The sequence below is a fragment of the Schistocerca serialis genome, chromosome 1 (assembly GCF_023864345.2).
Source record: "Schistocerca serialis cubense isolate TAMUIC-IGC-003099 chromosome 1, iqSchSeri2.2, whole genome shotgun sequence".
NCBI lineage: Eukaryota > Metazoa > Arthropoda > Insecta > Orthoptera > Acrididae > Schistocerca > Schistocerca serialis.
Window position 1 is genome coordinate 496,249,880 of NC_064638.1, and position 12,463 is coordinate 496,262,342.

General features: G+C 41.4%; 1 protein-coding gene across 1 annotated transcript in view; it reads right to left on the reverse strand.

The window, feature by feature from the left end:
- LOC126473985 (potassium voltage-gated channel subfamily H member 8) overlaps nucleotides 1-12,463 on the reverse strand; it is a 493,833-nt gene that overhangs the window by 273,504 nt on the left and 207,866 nt on the right. The window contains exon 5 of the mRNA XM_050101374.1: nucleotides 7,945-8,173. Within this exon, the coding sequence (XP_049957331.1) occupies nucleotides 7,945-8,173 (229 nt within the window). The remainder of the gene's footprint in view (nucleotides 1-7,944; nucleotides 8,174-12,463) is intronic.

Here is a 12,463-nt window from a genome sequence, read left to right on the forward strand (position 1 = left end):
GTAGTTAACCACTAGGATTTTAATACTTGCACCTGTGGAAGACATTTCTTTCTATCTTACACTAATACATCTGTTTTCCCTACAGCTGTCGTAATCTGGATTGGATGGAGAGTCGCCTAATATGAAAAGTCCTTGTAAGCACCCGAAACACGGTCAGCTACCTGAGTAGCAGCCTTTGATGTTTAGTGCACACCTGTCCCATTTAGGGGGACCCTATAGTTTTCAGTCCTATCGCACAAGTCCAGAAAGTCGCAGCTCAGCTTGTAACAAATCCCTCAAGTCACTGATTGAGTCAAATGGTTCAAATGGCTCTGAGCACTATGCGACTTAACTTCTGAGGTCATCAGTCCCCTAGAACTTAGAACTAATTAAACCTAACTAACCTAAGGACATCACACACATCTATGCCCGAGGCAGGATTCGAACCTGCGACCGTAGCGGTCGCTCGGCTCCAAACTGTAGCGCCTAGAACAGCACGGCCACTTCGTCCGGCACTGATTGAGTCCGTCCACTTGAGTCATAACCAAATGCCCATGATCACTTCTGGGCAGAACGCTGCAAATTGTGACTTTCTTTGAAACTTTGAGCGCAAGGCTAGTCTTCTCTACCATTCGGTGGAGTAATCCAAGTATGACCTCGGAGACCAGACGACAGGAATCATTTGTTCCAACCTGCGCCACAAACTGCAATTGGTTGAAACCTGTTCCCTCAATGGTTGCCGGAATAGCTTGTTAAACATGTTGAATGAGGCCCGCAGGCATACATGCTGAGTGCACCTGTTGTCCTTTCCCATCCCTTGCTGCCATTTCCGTAAGGAGTATCATCATTGGCCATAAGTCTGAACTGTAGGCGGTTAATGGACCGCTACCCTTTTGCGTTTGCCACCCCTCGACACTGGACAAAACAGCTCAAGTGAGTCCCTCTGCCTCAGTTTCAGTGAAAGACACAGCATCTGGAACTTGTTGGTTAGGGGGTTAGGTATAACACCCTAGAACCTCCGTGGTCCCCGTCCTTCCTATATGTGACACCTACCTGTGCCATTGAAACGTCACCCACAGCCAAATGGACAAGTAATGACACATCCTATACTTTCTGCAGAGACGACAGGATACACGGGACAGAATAGTACTTGAGGTATCTTTATACCCGTACTACAGGTACATGACGTTAGAGAGCTATTCGAACACAACGATTCGCAGCCGCTGCCAATTGTTTGACAGTGGTCAGGCCGTTTTCCAGCTGCATACGAATCTCAACCAACTCACTCCATGTTCGCTTACAGCATTCACAGCGGGTCTGCATTTTGGCTGGTGCAATATATTACAGGACAGTGAACAAATAATTTGAAACTAAACACTCTGCTTATCTTTTAATGTGTTGAGCTAAAAAGTTACTAATTCCTTATAACAATTGAAGCAAATACACAACAGAAAAACCTGGGATGAAGCTTACTAGTTTCCTAAAACTTTTTGAGATTAATTATAGTGGTTAGCCAACTCGAAAACAGAATTAATGTACGATGAATGTAGGTAATATATACTCCTCTTTAAGCGAAAACTAGATATATTACAATGTGTTAATTACAATATCTGCTACAATAATTAAGACGTAGGCGCCGATTTACTGCATATTAGATTAAGCACAGACAACGTTCAAAAAATGTTCAAATGTGTGTGAAATTTTATGGGACTTAACTACTAAGGTCATTACTCCCTAAGCTTCACACTACTTAACCTAAATTATCCTAATGACAAACACACACACCCATGCCCGAGGGAGGACTCGAACCTCCGCCGGGACCAGCCGCGCAGTCCATGACTACAGCGCCTGAGACCGCTCGGCTAATCCCGCGCGGCGCACAGACAACGGTAACTTCCGAAAATTATCAAAAATGCATGTTTATTTGCATTAGTAAACAATGAAATTGAGCGGTGATCTGTCCTGAGGTAGCAACTGTGAATCACAAACGCTGATGTTCTGCGAAATAAGTTTTCCGAAACACTCGTACCGGCAACTTACAAAACATTGTTTGTAAGCTTCCGAAAATTCTCAGTAATAACATGTTTCTCATTTAACTATAGACTGGGACTGATTATTTTTAAGCGAGGATAGGCTACTGTTGTCACAAATTTTAAAATAATACAAATAAGCTTACGTAAATGTAAATGTCGTCTGACTAGGGCCTCCCGTCGGGTAGATCGTTCGCCGGGCGCAAGTCTTTCGATTTGACGCCACTTCGGCGACCTGCTCGTCGATGGGGATGAAATGATGATGATTAGGACAACACAACACTCGGTCCATGAGCGGAGAAAATCTCCGACCCAGGTGGATATCGAATCCGGCCCCTTAGGATTGACATTCTGTCGCGCTGACCACTCAGCTACCGGGGACGGACATAATAAGTTTAAGCCTAAATTTGACGTGCCAGCATGAGTTTATCGCGGTACTCCCAAATGTTTGAAATTTCACAGTATATCACAATACAACTGGGAACTGATACAATCAACTAAAGATTATGCAGACGCTACACAAACAGTAAAATATATGAATATCGAATTTCAAATCGGACGCGAAGTCGGCTTTTACATATACATAAACGTGTGAATTGCACGTATTTTTCACTTAAATGTTTCTGTGCACTGGTGTGTCAAAGAAGAACATGGCAACGTGGGTTTATCTCAGTCAAAATCATCAAAATGTGCAACACCAACAAAGTACGTATTCTGCCTGTTACAGCTAACATTGAATCTTCTTTTTCTTTTTCTTTGGGCCTTTGTCCCACTTTAATGCGGGGTCATCCTTGTTACTATTGATTTAGCGATATTAGTGTCAGAGGGTGGCCGGATGCTCTTCCTGTTGCCACCTTCTTACCCTGTGGAACGGAATTAGTGTACCCAGCTGTCTGTGTCTAGTATAAGCCATGAAAGAGTGTGAATGTTTTAAAATGTCTGGGAGTCGTGTAACTGAGGCAGGACATGGGGACCAGCTCGGTATTCACCTAGTGGGGTGTGGAAAACCACCTAAAAACTACATCCAGGCTGGCTGGCACACCGGCCCTTGTCGTCAATCCGCTGGGCGGAGTCGATCTGGGGCCAGCGCGCCTACCCGAGTCCAGGAAGCAGCGTATTAGAGCCCTCGGCTAACCTGGCGGGTTACAGCGACCATTGAATGTTTACCAGAATGCATTTCATTCTGTCGTTTCGCTTGGAAATGTGCAAAACATCTTCAGAGTTGTGGTATTTGTACTCCTCCTACGGTTGATGCCTCTATGACACTTCCACACCTGTTTATCCATTTTTTAGCTCTTATAGCGACCAAAAATGATGATTGTCAGAAATTTCTGTACGATTCTCAAATTCGATAGATCATTATAAAAATAGAGCACATTGGAATTAACAACAACAAGGAAGTATGTGAGACCAGATTTTTATGAATATAAAAATTTATAACTATATTCTTGATATACTGATTGGTTGTACTTCTTTATTTGCATTTATTATATTTTAAAATGAAGTAATTATTGAATTATGCAAGCAAATGCGAACCATCGGACCATGTGCAATGATCTAAGTAGGCAGGTATGAGGCCTATGTAGCTACTTGCATCATACCTTTGGGTGTAAAGATTCTATTTCTGTTGTCGTTAGAATTTGAGGTTGTGAACTGTCATGTTTTATTTTTAAAAAAGTCGTAATATACAGAAGATAATTTATGGTACAGGTCTAGTTAAGGTTTCTGTTAACATATGCTGTAATGGAGCCATACTTAGGTTCAAATGGCTCTGAGCACTATGGGACAACTTCTAAGCTCATCAATCCCCTAGAACTTAGAACTACTTAAACCTAACTAACCTAAGGACATCACACACATCCATGTCCGAGGCAGGATTCGAACCTGCGACCGTGGCGGTCGCGCGGTTCCAGACTGTAGTGCCTAGAACCGCTCGGCCACCACGTCTGGCAGTTTATTATATTTTGTGTTATACTTAATTATTACCAGTACACCAGCGAGAGCGAGGAACTCTATGCAAGAAAATCTATTGTGGGTGACTGAGAAGAGAAAACGTATGATAAGTTCGTCCTGTGTTAAAAGTTACAGCATTATACTGAGGTCCAGCAGCGGCTTATATGGAACGAATCGACTACAAAAAAGACTAGAGGTGCTGCTAAAACATTCCAAGCCTGCACAAGTCGGCTAGCTCTTGAAATGCCAATGATTTGTTATCCGTAAATCCACGACTCTGTAGAGAATCGAAGTTCTATACATAAGAGCTTCAAACGTATGATTGCTCTACAAAGCTCATGTGTTAAATATTTGACTTGAAGCATGTATGGGAGAAAAAAATTAGAAAAGGTTTAAAATTACTTTTGAAGCTCGTTGGGAGTCGCTAAGTGCTCTCATTTTCAAACGCTAGATGAATATACTCTACTAATATGCTCTCAAGTTTTAAGCAAAAACCAGTTTTTTTCGCATCTTGTTGTTTATGATATCATTTTTTCTCAACCACGTGTCGTACAATATCATAATCTTGCAGGTACATTCAATGGATTTGTGGACAATGTCTGCAAAATGTGTTTTTGGATTGGTTCCATCTTGAAAGAACAAAGTTTTGCCATCTTTCTACTCACTCATGTTCAGCTAAAGTTGCAGAATATCATGGTTTCTTATTTTTTATTATTTATTATGTTCATTATTATGTTTCTTAATGTTTATCAGTAATCGTGTAAGAATAATGGCTGAAAGTTTTCTGAACGAATGTAGTTTGAATGACGAAGCAATAACTGGGAGAGCAGAACACCATGTTTTCTATAGTAAATTTCTTTTGATACAAATGGCAATTGCATAAAATTGAATTAGAAATCCTCCACAAGTATTTCACAATAAGATAACACTTGTGAAAGATTATTATTGTTATGCTTCTGTTTTATATCTTGTTTTGTGTCTTATACGTAAAAAAGTGGTGTCGGCGTGTGAATGCATGTGAATGCGGTTCCATAGTTCTACGAGGCTCCTTGTTGCATTAATGTGGTATCAGTTGTAGAGTACGTATTCTTTTAAGAATGCCATACACAATCCTTCCTCTGCAATCATATAAGAGATTATTTTTAATACTCTAATAAACAGGAATACGCACAAGAAAACTCTTAGCAGTATTTAACTTATATTTTCAATGTTTTTTTGTAATGTGTTGACTTGCGCATCATGAAAGCAGATATCGTGGCAAAGATACTCACAGAACGTCCAGTTATTGTGTTCCAGATAGTGATTCCTAGTTCGAAAATCTGCGGGTACTCTTTAAATGTGAAAATCAAGGCACAGATGTGTAACACATCTGTACACAACAAATAGGTTTCTATACATGGGGTAAGATTTAAATTCGTTTGAGCCCCGTGGTCACAAGCTGGGAATAAGATGAAAACTTGATGAACCATAGACAATCAGACTGGTTAACACATTACATATGACCAATTTCTTCTTAGTGGACATCACAGCCTTAATAAATCTGAAGAAAGTGATTGTTCCACAGAACTGTACTTTCAGATTGTAGGGGAGGGTATTGCACCTTGGAATACTTTTCAGAGATTCGCCTCCAGCCAGCGTTGTAACAGAATACAGGGCTACTATTAGCGATTCATTTGTTTTCAGGGTATTGTACTTTTCAAGGAATTACACATAGAAATAAGACTGAGGAATGAACAGAGCCGTAAACTCACCGAGGTTGCATTCCGCCTTCCAAGTACCGTTACGAGTGCAGTACCTTGACAAAATGGTGACAAAGCAAGAAAAGTGTTCTTGGCATGCGAGCTAATAATCCGTGACTAAATAACCTCCCACTTATCTAGAAAGGTTAATCGCCACAACGTGAGAATGTGGGGCACTGAAAATTCTCAAGTTTTGGCGCATAAACGAGATTCGCCGAAGGTTAGTGTTTTCTGTGCAACGCAGACGAAACTGTTTGGGAAAGTTCCCTTCTGTGAGAAGAATGTGACGGTTAGTTCTTACCTTGATATGTCGAGCTTGTGGTTGTGTCCACAGCTGACTGTTGAGTCCGAGAATTTCATCTTCCAACAGGACAGAGGACACCCCCTCCCTCCCTCCCCCCCCCCCCCCCTTTGGAGCATTGAGGTTCCATCCTACCGAAACGGCGAGCTGTAGCGTCGCTGGATTGATTCTAGTGGTGAAGGTGATGTTGTTGTGTTCAGTTGGGCATCCCAGGTCACCTAAAATAACGCCTTGAACCTTTCCCTACATTAAAGACGGTGTTAACATACCTACACTGCCAACAGTATTGGAACAGCACAGAGAATGCATCAGTGTTGCTACGATGGCACTACATGAAGTATGGAACGAACTTGATTACCACTCGGACATGTGTCCATAGGGACACTCATAGATAATTTGTTGCAAAATGCAAACTTAATGAGATTAGGGTTCTATTCATGCATCAGGCATATTTGTATGTGTAATACTTTTGAAAATACAGAACACTGAAAACAAGTGAATCTTTTATAATAGCCCTGTATTTTCTTATTCCATTTTGAAATGACAGCATTCGCTTTCTGTGTGTTGCAGTTTTTTCTGAAATTGCAAAAGTTACTCCGAAATAAGGAATTTTTTTCCAGACAAGAGAAACTTTTCCAGAATACATCTTTGTCTCATACCAAGGAACAAATATTCTACACAAATTTGAAAGTGTTGCATTTGGGAAAATTTATTTGGAAATATAACGTGTTCCACAATAAAAAGACCTTCAATTTCAAGGTACAAAATGGTGTGCAACTAACAAATTACTGCTTAACTAGTACTAAAAATATACACAACATTACTCATCATGAAACTCTGTAAATGAAGAATTAATAATATCCTCAAAATATCTTTAATATATTAGCAGCACTTAAATATGTAAAAATGGAACGTAAAAATGAACTTTGTCCGCAGGACCTAATGAGCCTTCCAGTACTGACGGACCGCCTTGTCATCCTCTGTCAATGGTGCCATTGCATGCAGTATGGAAAGGCATAGGATCACAACTGTTGTCAGTTTCTTGACGTGAAGCCTCTACTACTCGATCAAGTAACTCCTGAATTGGCATCACGTTGCCGAGTGCACCCTGTCTCACACCTCCCATGAATAAAAAATTACTGGCATTACCAGGAATCGAACACGGGTCCTCCACATGTCAGACAGCTCTGTCGTCCAATCAGTACGGAGGCAGATACTTAAACATTTAGACGTTATAATATTTACAAGCACGAAAAAGGACGTAATCACATGTACAGTAACAACAAAAACAGCAGAAAATGTTGGAAACTACTTATAGTAGAACCCAGTGCGCATTCCTTCATATGATGCTAAAATCGGCCACTGGATTGTAACACCGACCAGGAATCATCATGTGTTCGTAGGATGCTGTCTTCGAGGTACAGCACTGTTCTCTACTGTTAAGCTCTGATAGTATCGAATGTGTCTCATTTCCAAGTGCATTTATAACAGATTTGGGTACGTTAATCAGATCAAATAAAAATTTCGTGCCACGCGTGAATAGCATGGTCGTCAAAGTGCATGATCGCGCAATGAATTGCCGCAAATCACATGGTTCTGCAACATGTGACAGACGCTAGAAACTAGTAGTGCTTCAAAAGGGACAAAAATGGCTCTGAGCACTATGGGACTTAACATCTATGGTCATCAGTCCCCTAGAACTTAGAACTACTTAAACCTAACTAACCTAAGACATCACACAACACCCAGTCATCACGAGGCAGAGAAAATCCCTGACCCCGCCGGGAATCTGTCAAAAGGGACAATTTAAAAATACAGTTCCTTCTCATTGCATGTGACTGACACATGAACGGAGAAGGAAGTGCAATATAAATTATAATCTCCTGGACTCTGCTAAACATTGAAAATTCATATTAAGGAGGATGCACTTCGGACTACTCACCAATGATGAAGAGCGCCTCGACGACGACGTCACTGACCATGGAGGGTCGGTCCGGATTGACGAAGCTGGCGTTGTACGGCACGACGACAGCGACGTAGAAGGTGGCGATGAGAATGAGCCAGTCCCAGCAGCTCTTGAAGACGCCGTAGTGGGAGAGTATGAAGCGCGACTTCTTGAGCGCCGCCGTTTTGTACTCGGGCAGCGGGGCCGCCGTCGGCTGCAGCAGCGTCTGCACACCAATGCACTCTGCTGCACCTCGCTGCCAGCGTCCAGCAGGGCCTCAAGGCAACCCGCACCACACCACGCCACAGCACACCACGCACCACTACGCGCTACTAGCCACACACACAAAACAAGCAACTGTCACTACAACCATAGACAGTGTGAAGTGTATCGTACTAGTCCATTAGTAATGCGTCAACTAGGGAAACATTCCACGATGAGGAAAAAGACAGAGGTCTTAGGGTGATCTGCCACAAAGTTTGACCCTGTCAGCAACCTAAAACGCGATAGTAATTTAAAATATTCATTCTTTCTTCTTTCCCTTTATTTGTAGAAAAGCCCAGTGAATAAAGAAGTATTACGGTTTCCTTGCCTTATAGTTCCAGAGCAAAGAATAAGAAACTGATGGTATGCAACGTTTATACTAACACTAAAACTTAACTCCGGCGGCCGAACGGGCCATGAAGGCCCAGCAGTACCGACCGGCCGCCGTGTCATCCTCAGCCCATGGGCGTCACAAGATGCGAACGTGGAGGGGCATGTGGTCAGCACATTGCTCCCAGCGGTATGTCAGTTTACGAGACCGAAGCCTCTACTCCTCAGTCAAGCAGTTCCTCAGTTTGCCTCACAAGGGCAGACTGCACCTCGCTTGCCAACAGCCCTCGGCTGACCGGATGGTCACCGATCCAAGCGATAGTCCAGCCCGACAGCGCTTATCTTCGGTGATCTGATGGGAACCGATGTTGCCACTGCGGCAAGACCGTTCGCTAATATTAACACTATGTTACACCAAAATGAACGAACATTTCTGTCTTAGAGAACGGAGGACAATTTTATTGTCAGCTTTACTGAAACAAGAGCAAATGAGATGACTTGTTTGTATGAGAGACATGTGTTCGTGTTTTGCTGACTACATATGTCCTTAGAATGTTTTCGAGAGGAGTTTCTGATAATATGGGGAATATTTAATTTTCGTTAGTGATGGTAACATTAGAACTCCTTCGCCCATCGAGCCATAATTTAATCGAATTCCTGATCTTGTCACCCAGGCTATTCCCTTCTCGCAAGGATAACCATCCCTCCTTCTGAAATAGAAAATAATTTTTGCTAGCATTCTTAGCACATTTGAATGTTGTAATCCTCTTCATACGAAGCACTTACACTCGAAAAATCGGAAAATAAAAACTGTGGGGTCACAACTCAATCCATATGTTTCGTGCTTTATGTTGTTGAATGTTTCCTGTACAGATTGGCATTGGTTTCTTTCGCGTACAGCCAAATATTTGTCGCCATAAGCGAAAAATTTAGTTCATCCGCTGTTTGAGTATGATGAACAAGAAGAGATAAATAAGAAATAAATTTGGACATGAGAAGACTGCTATTTTACGAAATGAGGATGTGATGAGCAAAAGAATGGAGGAACCTACCATGCCAAGTTTCTTATATTTTTTGCGAACTTTGTTGACGTAAACTAGGACAAAGAATAATTCGTTACAACGGCAGCCTGCTCACATAATTCGAAATAACCTAGATTCGGGTAGTTAAACCGCTTATCATCAGAATTTACGATACTTTAATTTATATCCTATTAGTATACTTGATTAATATTGACAAACCAATGTGAATTAAAGCGTTCACATGTACTCCCATAGAGAAATTTCTCCGTTATAAATCTTGCGCATTCCGCTTGTACGAGGGAATGTCAGTAAGTAAAGGAACTTCTTTCCACTCTATAGGTTGATGACAGCATGGTCTCAGATATAACATGCATTGCCCACACTGTTACTATTCTGTGTTAGCTATGTTCGTTCAGGGAATATTTCTGTTCCTAGTTGTTTCAGAGCAGTTTATAATAAGTGGCCCATTGTCCAATAACGAATGAGGGGAGTACTTCGTTGCCTGTATAAGGAAGGGACTAAAGCTGCGGTCATTAATCGGAGACAACAGCTGCAGAACGGTAATAGCTGTATTAGTGAAAGGAAAATCAACCACTCGATAAAATGTTTTAAAAATGACATACATATGTTTGTGATAAAAAGATTATTCAAGTCCAAAACGGACAGGAAAATCGAAACACCTCCGCAAACGATTCGTGATGATCGCTGTGCAAGAAGTGACGTCATTGCTCATGAGTTGAAAGTTTACCACGATTCAGAATTTGGAGACGTTCATGAAGTTCTAAATTACTGCAAAGTTTGTACTCGTTGGTTATCACGGCCACTGACTGACAAACATAGAAATGAACGATAGGTAGTATCGAAAACAAATTTAAGACATTTTTAGAGTAAAAAGAAGTTTCTCATTGAAATGGAACATTTTGTGAGACGTAAGTTCATCACTACGAACACAGTGCAAGCTGCGGACCATGGTGTGGAAACATCTATCGTTACCTGCAGAAAAAGTTCAACAGCAAAGCTACTGCAGGAAAGGCGATGACGACAGTATTCCGGGATATTAACGGTCGACTGCTGATACTTTACACTCCAAAAGATGAAACAATGACTAGTGATGACTGTGAAAGACTGTGAAATCTAAGATCCAAAGTCAAAGCGAAAAAGCTGGGCGATGTTCTGCTTCAATATAATACCGTCGCTCACTCAGCTGGGAAAACAATCCAGTTTATTCAAAACATTGGTTTTGAGCTGCTGCAAGACCCAGTTATGACTCAGCTGCAAATAAATTTCAGCCTTATCCGACGAAGGAGCACCTGCCTGAATCCAAATTTTCGTTGAATGACGTGGTTGTGGAAGCAGTGCAACAAAACTCTTCCAGGACGGAATTAGAAAGTATGACGAGAGATGGACCAAGTGCGTAGTGGCTGCAGGAGATTGTTATTGTTGTTGTTGTTGTTGTTGTTGTTGTTGTGGTCTTCAGTCCGAGACTGGTTTGATGCAGCTCTCCATGCTACTCTATCCTGTGCAAGCTTCTTCATCTCCCAGTACCTACTGCAGCCTACATCCTTCTGAATCTGCTTAGTGTATTCATCTCTTGGTCTCTCTCTACGATTTTTACCCTCCACGCTGCCGTCCAGTACTAAATTGGTGATCCCTTTATGCCTCAGAACATGTCCTACCAACCGATCCCTTCTTCAAGTCAAGTTGTGTCACAAGCTCCTCTTCTCCCCAATTCTATTCAATACCTCCTCATTAGTTATGTGATCTACCCATCTAATCTTCAGCATTCTTCTGTAGCACCACATTTCGAAAGCTTCTATTCTCTTCCTGTCCAAACTATTTTCGTCCATGTTTCACTTCCGTACATGGCTACACTCCATACGAATACTTTCAGAAACGACTTCCTGACACTTAAATCTATACTCGATGTTAGCAAATTTCTCTTCTTCAGAAACGCTTTCCTTACCATTGTTTTGCTCCCCAAATAGCAAAACTCCTTTAGTACTTTAAGTGTCTCACTTACTAATCTAATTCCCTCAGCATCATCCGACTTAATTCGACTACATTCCATTATCCTCGTTTTGATTTTGTTGATGTTCATCTTATACCCTCCTTTCAAGACACTGTCCATTCCGTTCAACTGCAGGAGATTATACAGAGAAATAATGTTACTTGCAATGTTGTTTCCCCACTACAAATATTATTTTTTAAAAATGCATTTACTTTTTGAATTGCTCTCGTTCTAGCGATGTAATTTTTTTCCCAGTTGTATATACGGGAGCTTGCTATAGCACGGTTGAGAAAGTAGTAGAATTTAAAACTAATAATAGTTAGGCATTCTACAAAGATAAAATATGAAATGGAATTTAGCGCGGCCAAAACTTAGGTCTTCTACTCATAACAAGACAAGATGAAACAAACATTTAACCATCTTCATAGACGACGCCAATTTTTATGTACCCATTAAATCAAGTTCGACGCGTAGGTTGATAAAGTGGTAGTAAAAACAGCAATATAACATAATATTATGAGAAATGGTCATGAAGGCAAATTCACCGGTTGTGAGGTTTGGAGCGAGTTTGAAGCAGCAAAAAATTTAATGCCTTTTTTAATCTTCTTTATAGGAAGAAACTCGAATGTAGATACCATGTAAAGGGCAATTTCATACCGAATAGAAAGTTCATAGCATACGAACCAGACCCTGGCCTGCGAGGATGGTAGTAATATCTGGGTATGGTCTCAGAGACAAATATCTAGCCTGTTGCGAGAAATTAGAGTCGGCAAAGGAAACTCAAACGTCATCAACACGAGAGACTGTGTAAGAGAGTTAACGCCGCTTGCCTACATAAAATGGACGTGGGACAAATAGCGATCAGTGCCAATGGGGGCGGGGGATGAGAGGA